This window comes from Suillus discolor (assembly GCF_016758755.1).
Source record: "Suillus discolor strain FC423 chromosome Unknown F5147scaffold_163, whole genome shotgun sequence".
NCBI classification, from domain to species: domain Eukaryota; kingdom Fungi; phylum Basidiomycota; class Agaricomycetes; order Boletales; family Suillaceae; genus Suillus; species Suillus discolor.
The window spans coordinates 26,474-43,371 of NW_024541410.1; the positions used below are offsets into that span (position 1 = coordinate 26,474).

A 16,898-nucleotide genomic window follows, 5' to 3' on the forward strand; every position below is an offset into this window, starting at 1 on the left:
GGATGGCGTAGATGGGGTACTTCCTGTTGGACCTGATCCAGGACGTCTGAAGGATAAGCTACATGACGAAGCGCCGCTCACACCCAAAATATCAGCTAGAATGGGAGGGATGTCATTGAACGATGTAGTAGGAGTCGATCCTACAATATTTCAGTGGAGACATATTGTGGGACAGATAAGATCAACGTCCTGGAGCTTACAGAAATATGCGAGCCAAAGGCGTACATAAAATTCCCGTATGTATGACTCTTATCTTGATGCAGCCAATCAGATCATTTTCAGTCGGTGAAGTTGCCAATTTACAGTCACAAGATACATGCATTTCCAACTTCATTGGCTAAGGCTATAATCTTCTTCCAGATATTGTGTGTGGCAGTCATGTAGGTAGTGTGAGTATTTACAGAATGACTTCTACTTTATCGCGATCAGTATTTGTAGACAAAAGAAAACAGGATGATAATTGCCTAACCTCAACCATCCCATTCGAATTCTGACTCAGACTCCGAAAAATTCCTTCTCACATCATGATGATGATGCGACTTGCCTTTCTCAGGCAAGTTGCATGCAAGGTCCTCGATTTGTTCAAGTTGTAGGTCACCAACAGCAAGTGATGTGAGGTCGTGACTGTATGCACCAACGTGGAAGTCTACAGTAGACTCAAGCTCTTGCTTGTCCTGTGGAACAAGTGTTTCCATAAAGGAAACTGCTGCAGCGCGATCGGCAAATTTTTTAGCTTCGTCCTTGAAAATCAATTCAAGAAGCTTGGAGTGTTCCGATGAGGCCTGGATTTTCCAAGCCATTGTCATAGCGCGCAAGCGCATAGATTCACAAGCAGCCCGCTTGGCGACAATAATTTGAGCAACAGTCTCCTTAGATAGGAGCACAACACCACGCTCGAGGACGTCTTTGCCCTGACATATGATTGCTTGTCAATAAGTACTGAGCGTTTAATTAAAATCAAGCTAACATACCACTTGGACATCTGCTAGACTCATATTGGTCTCGCCAGGGTACCTCCCGCAAAACCTATCAGTGTAGCGAAGCTCTAGTGCATTGGGCAAGCGACCATGCAGCTTCTCATATGGCGTGAACTTCTGTTGTGCATGAAGGACATATCGAGATAGTTGCTTGGTGATTGCAGGAGGTTTGGGTATTGCGGTGATGAGGTCTGATATATCTTTGGATGATGATAATCGTCGATGTTTGGATGACGAGTTGGATGTCATTGAGTCAGATGGTGAGATTCTGCTGTGCTTCCGTCCGAGACGTGAGTTGCATGAATCCTGGAGCTGTTGTGAGCTTCGACAAGATTCATCACTACCCTGACGGGCATGGCCAATAGAGCTTGGAGGAGTATGTGTTTGCATTGTTTAGTGGTCGTGGATCATGAACTATAGGCCATCGGAGTTTGAAATTGACACTGTGTAATTCAGTTTAGGCCACCACGGGCCATGGCACCCAACGGCACTCCCTCCCAAATTCCAATCAGTACATCGTGCATGAATTTGTACGATTCACGATTCGCAGATTTACATGAGTATGTCCCATTTTATATTTTCCCTCCTCTTGCTTGCGACAATAAATTTCATTCAGTAACTGTGTGCGCAACAAATCCTGCTCCTGGGATGGTTCGTCAAGGCTAATACAAAAGTCTTCCTGACTCTCTTCGCCGGGCTTCACTCTAGTGTTCCGGACCATCTCGCCTAGTTGCGCAAGGTACACAGGTCGTGGAATTTTCTTGACTCCAACACATAAAGTAGGATCTTTCTCCATCTCGTCGAGCTCAGAGGGCGTGGGTGACGCGGAACGGGAGGAGGTTGGCGATGTGTAGCCTGTAAGTGAGTCATCCAAGTCGTAGCCGGTCGCGACACTAGCTTTTGTGAGTTTCAACGCTGAAAATTTTGTATCTTCCAGGACACCAGCAGTAATAATATCTTCTGTTAGGGCGTTCTCCGTGGCTGCCTCCGATTCATCCACTGTGCAGGGGTCAAAATCAATGTCTCGAGCCGAACAAAGTGCTCTTATGTCTCTGGCCCAGGGCTTCCCGTCGGCGTCTCCATCCCAATCTCCGAAATCCTGTGAAGTGATCAATTACTAAAATCAACTTTACAACAAGATAGACTCACAACGATGCCGCAACAGCAGTGAGTGCTTGATGTGCTCTGGCTTGAAGATCTCTTTCATTGGCTTCGAGAACAGCAACTTCCTCCGAGTTCTCATGATCGTCCTGCAATTCGCGAACTCATCACAGAGCGTCCAACCATCTGTGCTTGCCCCGGTAGCTCTAGTCGACTATTCCAGACTATCGTCGACTGCGGCCCGTTGGGGGTGTCTCTTCTACATATTATAAGAATGGAGCAATTTCCAATATGGTGTCGACGCCATGTGCGGGCTCCACTTGAGCCTGAGTGCACACGTTATGGAATCTCTCCATCCCGGCTTGATCGATTGCTTGACCCCTTTCTTGCTCCATTCTTTATGGCGTGCAGAGTTCCAATGTTCCTAATCTTCAACTTACCATGGCGTCGAGCTGCACCGGCAACATCATGGGCATTGAGACAGGTGAGATTCACTGTCTCCTGCGCATCACTTTCTCTTTCAATCCGCCGAGGTCTAATTGTACACTGAACCGCAGGCAGTTTCCACTGAGAGCCGCATACGTGACGATGTTCAATGGCTCGCATGGTCTAACTCTGCGACGGGCGGTGCTCGACCTTCACACGGATGTATTTGCGCATGGTCAGCCATAAACTGCACTATTGAGAGTGCGGAATGGTCGGGATATTAGAACATTATGGTCAGTGTCGAACAACGAAAGGGAGATGGCGAACATAGTTTACAATTGTTTGTAGTTGTAACAAATCAAAATGGACCGTCCGCAGGTGAGTGGACTGCTTGTATTATTATCATGTGCATTGCTGGACAAGTAGACGCGGGTCTAGTAGACATGGACTTTCGATCGCCCCTCCTGAGTGAGCAATGTTAGTAGTGAAGATACCATTCCTACTAGTTGTGATAGTGAACTTGATCCATTTCGATGTATGTACTACTAACTCACTAGCTACTCAAGCCCATGCCATGATATATGTGTTCAGTGCATTACGTTCCTCGTCAGTTAATGTTTCGAAGAGCTGGACAAACACTGTTGTATGTAGACTGCTTCGTAATGACATCAAATTCGAGGGGAGAGAAACGTCCAGTAGACATTTAATCCAATGCCCAAGTGTGGAGTGTGCTCGTGTATGCAAGAAGGGGCCCAAGATTTTTCGTTGGGCTAAGGTATCGCCAGTATTGGCGGTCATGAAACAATAAATGCTTGACAAAACTTATGATTGCTTGATGCCCGAATGGTAGGTAACCATCATTCCCTGCACCTAGTAATGTATCACTGAGAAATAGAAATAAAATTAAGGGGTCCCAAACACTCACGTTAATAGCTCCTTTAAGATACCTATACTCTTTGACGAGCTCCTCGATGAACAACTGAATCATCGGTGCAGTCTGGGTGTAGAGGGGAATTTGGTATCCCGGAACCACCCAAGCCCTCGTGAGCTCCTTTATATCATCTCTGAGATTTTCAAGGACCTCCGAAATTTTGATTACCCCCACCTGCCCTTCTGCTGTCATGAACCATTGGGCTGCTGTTACCGGATGACAAATCTAAACTTTTTTGCGCCATTTCGACAAGTTGGTCCGGCTTGGGCAAAAACGCCCTGTTGAATATTGAGCATCTCATGGCTTCTAACATGTCATTTTCCCAGTGGTTGGGGTTGCGGCGTGGAGGACCCCTCGAGGGCCGAGTTTTTTAGTAAGGCTTATGTCGAATGGGACGTGAGGAGGCGCAGGGCAGTCGATATGCATGTATATGCCGTCTCATCATCGAATGAGAGTCATTGTGAGATATCGAGATTCAGAACGCTGCGGGAGGGTCCCACTTCCTGGTAGCTGGCCTCAGGCTGTGGTTCAGACGGGAAATGGTCAAAGAGACCATGTACCCAGCTGACCGCTGGGACTGAATTTGCAGGGAGGTTGGCCTGATCCAATGGTGGGGGTGGTAGTGGTTCAGAGTAGAAGGAATCAGCATATGAATTGGGACTGGGGGCCACCTTTGTACAGGTCGGGCCAAGGATTGACATCATACAAGGGGGACTGGTGGTTTGATGGGGCAGGCTGCGGCTCGTTGTGACTGGACCGTCTGAGGGAGGCGAAAATTCCGTGGGTCATTAAGTCACGTTTGATCTGCAAATATTCGAACATCGTAGTTGAACAATTGATTATCACGACTTACTGGGTGGACTACCGTGACGTTCTGACACACTCTAGAGGACTCAGCATCGTTGGAGGAGGGATGAATCACGGGGTCCAGGTTATTGTGAGCTCTCTCCGAGTTGAGCTGCTGCTGCTGCTGCTATGTTGGATCACTAAAGCGACTCTGAGAAAACTTTAGATGAGCATCACCATGACTCCCGCCTGGAGAGTGTTTCAAGTTTGCTCAACCTCCCGATTCAGAGTCTGTTGATGAGATCCAAATAAAGGTGGTTGAAAAGGGTAGGTCACACCAGGCGGCGCAGTGGTTAAGTCAATCATACCCAGGCGATTTGACTGCGTCAGGGATGTGTTCTGCCAGTGAGAACCTCCTTCACGATCACCATGGCATTCTGAGTCATCCGGAAAGCGTGACATTGTACCTGACGATGAATGTCGAGAATGACCTGTTCATGTACTCAGCTTTGAAACGAGTCTAAGAGTGAGTAGCCTACCATGAGGCGGCCGTGCACTGATCAACCTTTCAATTGATCATCAAGGCTGACTCGGAGTGAGCCCAGACTCAACTGAAAGCATCTGAGATTGATAACTTGAACTTCTTGCAATCGATAAGGATGGCATTGACTCCGAGAGTCAATCGAGTCGGTGCTATGGGCCGTGAGTCCGAAATTCGGACAACTCGACTTTAGTACTGGTCAGCTCACTGGCAGCTTTTGAAGTTCAGAGCCTCGACGCTGCAACAATCTTAGCAATCTGCTGACGGCTTTGACATCAGAACATTTGACATTGTCACAGTCGAGGAAAGATGAATTTACCAAACTGTTGTTCGTTTAGTTACATAAGGACGGGCATGTGTTCACGATATAGACCAGACCAGGCCTTAATTTTGGCCGGTTTGGACAAAGTCGTTCATTGTTGATTATCGTAAGGCTGCGGACACGCCAGTTCCCGACTTTGCCGACCGTTGTAATGGTTTAGACAATTTCATACTGTATTTGCTTCTGTTTAACAGGACCAAAGTGTGACAATGTGACACTGGTTTGCCATTTCACACCCTCGACGATGCCTGCAGCAATGTCTATGCAGCTGCGAGAACGTTATCATCTGGCATCATGAAATGCACGTACCTATTGATGGAATTGTGATCCTTCGCTCGGTGACAATGACTTGAAGAATCCAGAACATCATGATGCCAGACGGTTTGTAGCGTGTCACATGTCACATGTTTGTACTGAAAACATGACCAAACATATCAGCAGTGTAGTTTGGTTGTCTAAACCATTATGCAAACGACTGTATTTATTATTGATTGCGCCTCGGACAACTCCCCGAGTCATGCACTCCGAGCATCGATTCTTATATTGGGACCTGTTACCTCTTGTTCTCGCTGGCATTCATTGGACCGTGTGCGGGAGCACTCTCCAAAACCGAGCCCGCATCCGTAGCAGCCCAGTTAAGGTTTACGACCTCGACAAACCCTTCTTCATCATTGGATGCGAGTATGCATACAAAAGTGTATCGTGTATCGCTAGCACGACTCCTGAAGGACGCAAATTGGCCAGCACAGACGTGTCTGTTATGCAGGGACTTCCCGTGAGGCTAAGTTGAGGCTAAGAGAAGAGTTTCCAGCGCGGTTGTTGCAGGGTGACGCCGATCTGGGCCCTGGAAACAATGTTTGGAATTGGCATGCTGTTGGTGTCCCCAAAACGCTTGGAACATGGTAAAAGCCTGTCTCAAAGTCGGGATGCCGAAGGACAACATTCTCAATATCATCAACGCTGTCCAAAACCCACCTCCAGATGAGAAAAGGGAACAAGATCAGGAATATGATGTTGATGATGGTGGTGTGGGTGCTGATATCTTTCGGTCGACAACAATAACCAAGTATGCATCTATCCGCCTTCTGCCTCTTGTCTGCTAATAGCACAAGTGGGATGCTATAGGCGAGTTCAGCAATGCATGGGGAGTGGACTCTAGTGCTCCAGAACCTGGCACATCAACCCAGATTCATCCCTCTATGCCTCGACCCTCGACATCTACTCTTGGTGGTGCTACACCTGACCGTCCTGCTGCATCAGTGTCCACGTCCGTACAGCCACAGCCTCAACCTCGTGCACAGGCACAGGCTCCGCCGCAGGTACAACAATTTGCTTTCGGACAGCCAGGCCCGTCTGTATTGTATGCCTATCCCGGGTACTCATATTACCATCAGCACCCCTAAAGTCAAAGTGCTCCACCTCCACCAGTTTCTCAGCCGCACACACCAAGTGAGCAAAATGGACTTAAACGAGCGTATGGTTATGGAGAGATGAGTGAAGTTGCAATCCTAGAGCCCTCGCAGAAGCGAACTCGACACTGCTGCAAGGGCGGACATGTTTTGTATGAATGCGTGTCAGGATTGTGGGAAGATAGACTGCAAGGGCCGGAACAGCAGACGTCCAGACAAGGTATACTCGGAAGCGTGGAATTAGGTGTAGGAGTGTGCTGGTATCGCGGGTTGTACGACGAGAAATACAATACGAAAACCACTCCTTGCCTACTCTGATACTATTCCGGTCTGTTCTAAATCTCAGTTTCCGCAGTGTGAGTGATGGCATTGTGACTTCTGTTTACTACTGCGACTTCGACTTATCTCCGAGTCAGGCTTGGCATATCAATTGTACTATTGTCGGGTGTCACTACTACTAGTAACTGCCGAGCCTACTAGTAGTTCGGCTTTATTGCCTCACCCAGTTTTTCGAGTGATTGTTATCATGGTGCGCTGCATCGCAAATCCATTTCGTTCATCAGAAGCCATCACTACTACTAACTCTAACAGAGGAACCTCAGGGATCGACATTATGACCAGGTTTGTTTTGGTGAATACTCAAACTATCTAGCTGTACCGTGACTAGGACTGGGACCCCCACCCTCGAAACGTCCGCTGGGTAGGAGCGTGGATTTAAACTCCACTGGGAGTGCTGTGTCCCAAACTTTGGCCCGCATTTGACTCAGACGTTCAGGCTTTCTCAGACAGGCCAAATCTCTCAGGTCATGCTGGCGGTCACGGTGTTATGCTATTAGAGTTATCAAATTCCCAACCGTCCCTTACTATGCTAAGTCGGACGCTGATCCGAGTTGGTCCCGATGGCCGGGGATGCGAACATTGTTTGCCCTAGTATATTCACCTCCGAGACAGTCACAGTGAGTTCTTTCTCTGCTGAGATATGTCCGGATGAATCTGTTGACTTTCAGAATATCATCAACATGTGACTAGTCGTCACGGTGGGTCAGCGTTTGTCGCGACTCACAACTTAAATAGGTGACCAGAGTGCAGTTGTCACATAGATCAAATTTCCCGCCATGTCTGAACTGCGGTCTAGTAGCAGTCAAGTTCCTGAAAATTTCTCTCCAAACATATCTTCAAGAACTCGTGCAAAGCAGCGCTCTCAGGCTCTGCGAGTGCAAAATGCAGCCTATCTACTAGAGTGCGCTCGGAGCTCCCTGATGTCAACGACCAGGACTTGGAGATGTCGAACCACATGCGTGCAGGCTGAATGTTTCTATGATGGCATGGCAGACTCCCAGGCAATCGAAGGATTCTCCACACAACCGCAGCAGTTCCAGGAGCTCGAGAAAGGTAATTTGAAAGTTTGTCTCCAGCTGAGTCGGTGAGGATACTTATGTCGTGCTAGTCAAGTTCAGGATATCACTACACACCATGGATAGCAACCAAAGTGTGACCTGTGTGGACCAGTCATACTCCGAATCGGATTGTCGCCTAGACATCTTCGACCGCATCAAGGCTACAATGGATGTTCCAACCACGTATGAACACTTGGCCTGGCGTTTATCTGTTGCCCACCACAAGGACCCACCCCATCACCTTCTGACATCATATGATATAGATGATGCGTTCAAAGCGGTGCGAACAGAACAGGGCTCTGGCAGGCGGAAGAAGAAAGTTGTGATTGAAATTATCAACACCGTATGTGATTTGATATTTGCAAGTGATTTGTACAGATTAATTTGTAGATGCCTACACTGAAAGAAAGGCCGGTGAAACGCAGCCCCGAATCTTCTGCGGCAGACGAGCAGAGCCTGTCAGTCAGATTGGACACGTGTCCAGGGACAAACTCTCTCGCTGCTCCAGAGGACCACCACCGAGATTATCTCTCCTATCATCCACAATCACATCCACTGTTTCACCCGCCATCAGTGACACGGTAATCTCTGAAGGAAGACAACAAGGGAATACCCGATCATGAGGCCCCAGCCACTCAAAAGGACATATGCCCTTTACATGGAAAGTGATGAAGAATCTAGCGATGACAAACCACCGCAAATCATCAAGGACTTCCTTACCAGTGTCCATTCTCGCTATCCTGCAATGAACCTCTTACAATACGCCAGTAAACTGAAGGATCGTGGCATATTGTATTTGCCAACCACAGCTGGGTTTGATGTTGGATTCTACCAGAACAAGGTCGGTATGCCAGAGGGCACTGCACTTACCTTTCATAGCTGTCTTTACAAAGCTTACATGAGGGCGGAACGTGCGAAGGGAAGAAGGAAGACTAAAGGGAAAAAGAAGGCACGAGCCCAGCCACATGATGACGGCTCAGAGGACGAGTAACATAGTGACTACTCTCCCCACCTATGGCATGACCATATAGTCGCTACTACTGTTGCATATTCTGACCGGAACAGAGCCAAGTTGTTTTGTTTCTCCTCCCCCTTGTTTACACCCTTACTTCTTAGGTTCTCCCCAATTCAAGTTACTTCACCGTTGAAGTTACATTACATAGCTTTATGAAATTACAAGACGAGCTGGCTGATACCATGTACCATCCAGCAATGTCATGCAGATATTTTCCCAACAACAAGTCTGGATTAGAAATCTCTTTTTCTTACAAAAAATTCTGTGGGAAACGTTATGTCAACTTGCATCCATGTGACATCTGTCTGTGTCATTCATGTACACATATCTTTCTGTATTTCTTTGTTAGCTCACCAGGTTATTGGCGTTGCATGGGTGTTGGAATGCAAGAAATGTGGGGACAAGGGAGGCTGTTTGAGCGATGAGATGGGCTTAGGGAAGACGGTGCAGATAATATCAGTGGTCGTCGCCAACCCCTCCAATGACCCTATATGCAAGACGAACCTTATCGTTGCTCTGTTGGCCTTACTGGACCAAGGGAAGCTTGAGATCGAGATGAAGATCACCAACAATTTGAAGTGTCTAGATTACCATGGTACGTTCAGAATTGTATATGAGTTTCAATTGAATTCAAGTCTCACGTTCTCTTCTATTGAGGCTCCAACAAACCTCGCAAGAAGACTGACTTGATGAAATACGACATTGTATTAACTACTTATCATGTGCGTTTGAGTGTGATATCTTTCATCGATTACTGACTCTGGTAGACTCTTGCACTGGAATGGCCAGATGTGGAGGTGGAAGAAAAAGCCAAGCAGAACGGCTTTGAACATCGTAAGTACTACTAAGTTTGAACTCGGCTCAATTTAGGTCGCTAATTGACCTAGCACCTGTAACTCGGGTCACAACTTGAAGCATTGGCGCGCGACCCCTCCGCTATCGAGTTTTTGGACTGTAGTAGTAATCCCAACTGAAAGTGAGCAGGAAATGCTCGCTTCAGCGTCACCGGGATCGGTTTGCAACTAGTGAACAGCCACTAAAAAGGCTCAGGAGCAGCTGCTCGTTTCGCGTACCGGTGTTAATTGTGTTGATCCGAACCACGTCAAAACTCATGAAGACTAACTTTCGGCCATACTCAGGTTAAACATTATATATAAGACGACCTCACAAGCCTCGTGCTCTCCCACTTTTTTGCACTTCTACCTCGTCTTTGGGCCGATATGCCAACATCTGATATCAACTCGGGACAGTGCCCTACTCTGGACGTCTCACTCTGTGTCCAAACCTCTCCGCATGCTAGGGCGAAGCGAAAGATCGCCACTCTGATGGATGAAATTGAAATCTTGAAGCAGGACAAGGCAATAAAGCAAAGGTGCGAGGCATGTTCTCGCTCACAGTAGTAATAATACCTTGCTACAGAAAGACAACCTATTATGTTTCACAGGGACAGGCAATCTGTCGCATCATTGCCCTTTACACCCCTATAGAAGATTTGATCACCGAAAACGACAGGCGGTGTGAAGATTGCGAGCCTAGCAGCAGCCCCACTACGGAGTAACTATTCATGTTCATATCACCATGCTTAATTATAAAATGGAACAGGCAAGACCGTCTCCAACGCGGTTACATCGAGCTCGTCAAGGCACTACCATGGCTTCACGATAAGCTAGCATGTCTTGATCACGAGGAGTCAGACGACATGCTCAGAAAGGTTTTTCCCAACGTCTTTATCACACTTTTCGCTCATTCTTGATATAGCTCAAGCGAGGTGCAGACTCTGCTCGTGGTGACGACACAGGAACCCTTAAGGAGCTTGTTGCTTCATGGGTAAATATCGAGTGCCATCCGACCACACTCATCAGGACCGACGACAAACACCATCGAGGTTTCGTCAATGATGCATGTGGTCAACTACTCTGCCCGGCGGAATGGCATTGGGAGGACTCAGCGTATGTAATGATCATTGTCACTCGCATGTTGCTGACATTTTGTTTAGCGTCAAGGCTGGCATTCGTGACCGTACGACTTCTTTCATCGTGTCTGAAAACTCGTGGCCAACATTCATGTATGAGAATTATGAAGCTGACACTAAGAATTTGGAACGCGGGCTCATGAAGTCGAAGTTATTGGTTATGGTGAGTGACCTAATTCTTGCAACTGATTCACAACTCATTGTATTGAAGGGGTTCAAGGCCATTTTCACATCCCCTTCCTCGGCCAACAAAGTGGATGGCGATGGCGATGGCGCCAATATCATTGAGAATTGCAGGCGCGCCCGGAGACGGTCAGATCAAGCCAAGGTCAAGACGTGCATTGCCTCTATTATAGGCATGAGGAAGGTGACGCCTCGCGCGATTGCATATACTGCTTGTCAGGTCAGTAGCATCAATACTTTGTTCTAATTGTGAAACTGAAATCTTCAGATTCAATTCGCGCTTTCCAATATCACTTCCTGGCGTACTGTAGACGGGGATTTTGACTACCTGGTTTTCTGGAACAACATCGTAGACTTTTTTGAAGCCCCCCCGGGTGCAGCTGCGCGATTGAGGATGAGTCAACTTCTCGAGTGGTGGACTAGGTAAGCTATCAGTGTCAGTGATTCGTTCTATTAGCTAAATTAGTCCTGTGCAGGAAAGTTTTCGGAAGAAACCATCGAGAGGACTTGACACCAGACGTCATTTCCAAAATGTCTGTCAATGCTCTCGCTGCTCAGAGACAGCAGATGGAGGACACCGCATTTGACTCCGACTAGATGCTTTCCATTTTTTCCTGCTCGTCCTCCTTGTGTGATGCACTCGCTATAGCCTTATATTACCCATAATTATGATATGTCGTGTCTTCGTATCAGATGAATTTGATTTTGCCAATATGCGTCAATTTATTCCCTGGTCCTATCTAAGTCAATGAAAATGTCTGGTACTGCTCGGAAGTACCTCGAAGAGAGGGTCTCTAGAAGGGTTGCTTTCTCTAATCGATAGCAATTCATTATCGCGATTCATGAGAATTATCTGGTTTCAGTTGGTAGATCAGCCTCATTGTGATTGATAGGCTAGTTCTGGAAAATGCAGTGATACTGTGGTGAGCTCTGCATTATCTAGCGTTCACGCTAATAGCGCCATTTAGGTTCGATGGTATGAATCCAAGAGACATGGCGGCATTATGATGATGTTTGTATTTTTGGTCTTCGCGCCACCGACAGGAAAGAAAGTCTGCTGTGGATGGCCTCCGCATTATCTAGCATTCACGCTAATAGCACCGTTCAAGCCCGATGATGCGAATTCAAGAGATGCAGTGGCATCATGATGATGTCTGTATTTTCCACTCTTCGCGCTAATGACAGGACAGAAAGTTTTTACTTCGGAGACCTTACTACAAATACATGGAATGGTAAGTGAAATACCGGTGTAGAGACTCATGCCTCTCATTGTGCAATATGGCATGAACTTGTAGCATCACTCTGTGTGCTACCTGCAGCTATCTCTATATGAGGCGCAGCTTTCCCGCGCAACGCGCGCCATGCGCGCGTACCTTTCCCGCGCTGTAGCGCCCTATAGTGCCAGCCATCCGGAAGCATCCATCCACTGTCCACCAAGTTCCCTAGTGCGTATATTTCCATTTCTCACATTTGCTGATCATTCCATCTTTATTTTTATCATGGACCCTTACTTACATATATCTTTACATACCTTACTCAGTAGTGCTTCGGCTCCGCATGACAGCGCTTAGGCGCCATACTTAAGCGCCAGCAGTACATACTTACTTACTCACTTACTCTCCCACCAGAACGACAGAGGACTTACTGGTTACTACCCACTATTCACCTAGCAGAACATAGAAGAAATCTATTTGTTTACACCTCGCATCTCTCTTCTCTTGTCTTACATCATATCATCACTTAAGCAAACTCACTCTTACTCTCTCTCGTATCTGTATACACGCGCATGCTTTCCCACGCTTCGCGCCATACACGCGCGCATTCCCGCGCCTTGCGCGCACCTGCGCTTTCTCACGCTTTGCATTGGCCAACCAGTAGCGCTTTCAGCGCATATCTCTAGATCCTTGCTGCACTCGCTTCCCCTTTAGGGTCGAACGCACTTGTCGTCTCAAGTATAGCAGACTAGGCAATGCACGACCTTACAACAATTATAGATACAGTCAGGAGCATTGTTCGTGCCTCGCTGTATCATTGAACCTTCACCGGGCTGATCCATGGCCCACTACCGTCAAGTACTGAGTCAAAGCACTATAATATAAACATGTAGTGCCCGCGCAAGGCTACAACATCTTGTGATGGTATCCAAAGTGGGATACAACTCCCAGTAATTCGATATCTAAAGAGAATAGCATCAAAAGTGCAAGCAGCATATGAATAAATTGTTACTCGTGCGGTGAGCATATCGTCATCCTCTGGAAGATATTTGCTTTCATTACACCTTGACAAATTGTCCCATTAATGACAAAAGTTAAAATTTTCAAGCAGATGTTGTTAAAAGTCAAAGCGGAACAAAAGTTGATCTGTCGCTCACGTATTGAACGCATCTGCTGCTCCACAAAGGCAACACTTTTTCGCACGGATCCCCAATTGATATCTAGCAGCCAACAATTTAATATATTGAATGTTGCTTTCACCATGCGACTTGTGATTCGCTTGGCTCGAGTGTTATCTTGGCAGGTAATTGATGTATCATTGCTGATCAGTGAACACTTTGTCGTTTTTCTTCATCTCTAGATTTTTCCTGTAGTGTTTCGAGTCTAGCACAAAATTCAACCCTCGAGCAAATTAACTGCAAGATTACCTGCGGACCAAACGACATGTACCTGCACTACTAATAGCATCATCGCAGTGTCTTTCACCTTCACAGATCGCAACCTCCTTTCTTTTCCCTCTCAGTATCTGTCCATATTAAACTTCATGAACCTGGGCCCGTTTATGTTTTCTTAGACACATTCAAATGAAAGAGATCACTTAGCCAATATCGTTCCTCAGCTGGTGTGCTTTCAAATTGTTCTTTCCTCAACAATGCCAAATATTCCCATGTGGAAGTGGTCAGCAGATATACGAAGATTGTTGTGATGCTGTATTATATATTGCTTTAAATAACCTTCTCATTTGTTCATCGGTTCTCTGATGGTAGTGGTACTAATTCTTATTTGTGATCGTCTAGGACTCAAGTCGTGCATTTTAGCCACTGATCGAAGCCTAGAAGAGTAGTGTGATGTATATTTATGGCGATGTTCTGGATACTAGAATGGGCAGCACAGTTCGCGAGAGCGAATGTCGAGTCCGCACTGACAGGACAGTAATTTTGGGCCAGTAGGGAATGAATGCATTTAGTTCTTTGTTTACTGCCAGTGATCTAAATTACTAGGCTTATGATGATGGAACAAGCATCTGTTTGCAATCGAAAAGACTTCCAGGCTGTGTACCTAGAGTAGTAGTTATGTTACATGTGTGCTCTACATTAGCTTGGAGTCCTCTGCCACACTGAACTTTCGAAGTAAAATAATCTGTGATCGTGAACACATGCCCAGCAGTAGTGATTATCCTATATCAACTCGGCTGGGTAAGGGATGCACAATGCAATAGAACCAAGGGTAACAACTATAACAAGACGTGAAGTATGAGTAAGCTAAAAACAAGAAAAGAAACGACCCAATATAAAAAGACAAAAGGGAGCTTGTGACGAGACAATGTCCAACATAGGGTCTATGACCCCAACGGACCAACTCTGAAGCAAAAAAAAAGACGTGAAGACATGAACAATGAGTCTACTGATGCTGGGGATCATCAGGTCCCGCATTCCGATGCCTGCGCTGCCTAGGGATCAAATTCAGGACAATATTCATAGAGAAAAGGACTTGCGTATGTGATGCTACCAATGCGAGGGAATTTCCACCACCTGGAGTCTACAGATGCTGCAGACCCATTGAACATAGGAAAGCGCTTCCAAAATGACTTCAGAGGCGAGGCCAGGACCGGAGTGGAAGCTGAAGCAGTCACTATTTGAGGATGAAAGGAGCTTTGAGGAGGAAGAGATGGGGAAGGTGATGCAGCTGCATCACGCGAGTTGATGGTTTCTGGAGGTACTTGAATTCCACTGGAAAGCTCGACTGGAGTAAGGATTTCATGATCGGAGTGACCTTGAGGAGGTAGATATGGGGAAGGTAAGGTAGCAACATCATGCGAGCCTACAGTATCTGACGGGAACTCAGTTCCATCCGGAAGTTCGTCAAGTGTTGGTGAGGAGTTTGCTGACGGCTTAAATCACATTTGCATCAGATATGCTGCTGTATAGACAAAACACAAAATTTATTACCTGGTCAATGTACCTCGTGATATTGGACGTTGGGGAAGCGAATGAGGGCGACACTACATTCTGTTACGGTACATTCATTCTCTTCGTTTCTCCTTTGCTACGGGACAATGGTACATGGATACGGCCCTTAACGAGCGACCAATCACTTTTCAGACCCTTACTCATATCATCGCCAAGCTGACCTTTCGTACCAGTAACCATCACTATGTCTAGCCAATCATCTCTTATCAAGCGGGCTGTCCGCACCATGGCTACTATCTCTTATCCCTTATCTCTTATCACTTACCAAGCGGGCTGTCCGCCTTCTATCTTGATACGCATTTACAAGCTCCGCTTGAACTCTCGCTATATAGATACATAGCGCACCACATGTAGTTCTCCACTTTAATCTACTGGGTTTTACCTGGAACAAGTCCTTTAGCAAGGTCTCCAACCTTGCTATCTAAGAACCACCATTCTAAGGAAGTCGCCGATACTTGCCTTAGCCAGAAACCTTTGAACCTCTCATTCGAGAGAAGAACCACGTCTGTCTCGCCGAATCTCAGTCCACTCAGACTAAGACAGCTCGACATACCCCAGTCGTAACAAAAGATTAAAGTCCTACCATAGACGCCGCCACCTGCGACGTCAGCAGAACACCACGACTTCATTAACTCCTTTGATCGGAGCTTTGAACCTAGGCGCGCTACCGCCGATACCACCGTTAAATACAATGGCGACCACTACCAAAGAGATAGAAATCAAGATTGGTTCTCCCCCCGAATTCGATGGAGATCGCGATGAATCGCACAGGTTCATGCTGAACTGTAATGCGTATTTAGATATCAACGATAAGATCTACGACAGTGACAAGAAGAAAGTAATCTTCGCACTCTCGTTTATGACCAAGGGCAATGCTGCCGCTTGGAAAGAAGACTTCATGGAAACCGCTCAGAACGCCAAACTAAAGAATACCGCAGGAAATCTCATTGGGTACGGCACCTGGGATGAATTCAAAGTCGCATTCAAAGAAGCCTTTGGAGCTATAGACCCCGCCGGGACGGCCATGGCTAAAGTACGAGCCCTCGAAATGAAAGGAGACCTCCATACGTATATCTCCAACTACCGCCTCCTAGCCCATAAAGCAGGAATAACCGAGAACGTCACCAAGGTGGAGTTCTTCCGCGAAGGTCTTGACGTAGGACTTCGCAACAACCTCTACCATACGGGAGAAAGTCTAGACGACTTTGAAACCGTTATCGCAACATGCATCAACCTAGATAACGCCTTCCAGAGGTTGAGAGCCATACAGAAACGAGAAAACCCCGCGCACTACCAGCATAAAAAGAAGAAGTACGGGGATCGCCACTTCACCCCCCGCAGAAGCGATGCCATGGAGATAGATCAGCTCTCCGAGTCCGAAGTAAAGAGACACCTCAAAGAAGGACGCTGCTTCAAATGCCACCAAACGGGCCATCGTGCCAACGATACCACTTTCCACCCCAGGGAAGAAAGAAACAGAAGATGCCCATCCGCAGAAAGATTGAGAAAGAAGAGAGTAGTGATGACGACGAAGAGGTAAACCGACGGTTCGTGGAAATGGATTTTTAAAGAAGGAGACTGCATCGATGTCAGTATCTCCTGTCCCGATACGACTTGTACAATCACTTGGAAATAAAAAGGAGCTTCGCGTCCCT

The 16,898-nt window shown here is 46.8% G+C and overlaps 5 protein-coding genes across 5 annotated transcripts; 3 read left to right on the forward strand and 2 right to left on the reverse strand.

Moving 5' to 3' along the window:
• Positions 1-470: 470 nt before the first annotated feature.
• On the reverse strand, positions 471-3,627 carry F5147DRAFT_781923 (uncharacterized protein; the record flags this gene model as incomplete). Its single annotated transcript, XM_041442718.1, has 4 exons — positions 471-911; positions 972-1,283; positions 1,534-2,076; positions 3,430-3,627. The coding sequence occupies 4 exons, from the start codon at positions 3,625-3,627 to the stop codon at positions 471-473; spliced, it is 1,494 nt and encodes a 497-aa protein (XP_041284730.1).
• A 2,356-nt stretch (positions 3,628-5,983) lies between these two features.
• Positions 5,984-6,737, forward strand: F5147DRAFT_748672 (uncharacterized protein; the record flags this gene model as incomplete). The annotated part of the gene is made up of 5 exons (XM_041440098.1): positions 5,984-6,112; positions 6,191-6,403; positions 6,428-6,459; positions 6,490-6,640; positions 6,663-6,737. The coding sequence occupies 5 exons, from the start codon at positions 5,984-5,986 to the stop codon at positions 6,735-6,737; spliced, it is 600 nt and encodes a 199-aa protein (XP_041284731.1).
• An 871-nt stretch (positions 6,738-7,608) lies between these two features.
• Positions 7,609-10,027, forward strand: F5147DRAFT_659421 (SNF2 family N-terminal domain-containing protein; the record flags this gene model as incomplete). Its single annotated transcript, XM_041434588.1, has 9 exons — positions 7,609-7,733; positions 7,767-7,885; positions 7,941-8,233; positions 8,281-8,348; positions 8,485-8,735; positions 9,255-9,500; positions 9,563-9,627; positions 9,673-9,739; positions 9,939-10,027. 9 exons carry the CDS (start codon positions 7,609-7,611, stop codon positions 10,025-10,027), a joined length of 1,323 nt encoding a protein of 440 aa, XP_041284732.1.
• Positions 10,028-10,125: 98 nt separating this feature from the next.
• On the forward strand, positions 10,126-11,657 carry F5147DRAFT_659422 (uncharacterized protein; the record flags this gene model as incomplete). The annotated part of the gene is made up of 8 exons (XM_041434589.1): positions 10,126-10,277; positions 10,325-10,420; positions 10,508-10,616; positions 10,664-10,854; positions 10,902-11,040; positions 11,089-11,280; positions 11,329-11,483; positions 11,537-11,657. 8 exons carry the CDS (start codon positions 10,126-10,128, stop codon positions 11,655-11,657), a joined length of 1,155 nt encoding a protein of 384 aa, XP_041284733.1.
• Positions 11,658-14,723: 3,066 nt separating this feature from the next.
• Positions 14,724-15,471, reverse strand: F5147DRAFT_781926 (uncharacterized protein; the record flags this gene model as incomplete). The annotated part of the gene is made up of 3 exons (XM_041442719.1): positions 14,724-15,164; positions 15,223-15,282; positions 15,337-15,471. 3 exons carry the CDS (start codon positions 15,469-15,471, stop codon positions 14,724-14,726), a joined length of 636 nt encoding a protein of 211 aa, XP_041284734.1.
• Between the last annotated feature and the right edge of the window lie 1,427 nt (positions 15,472-16,898).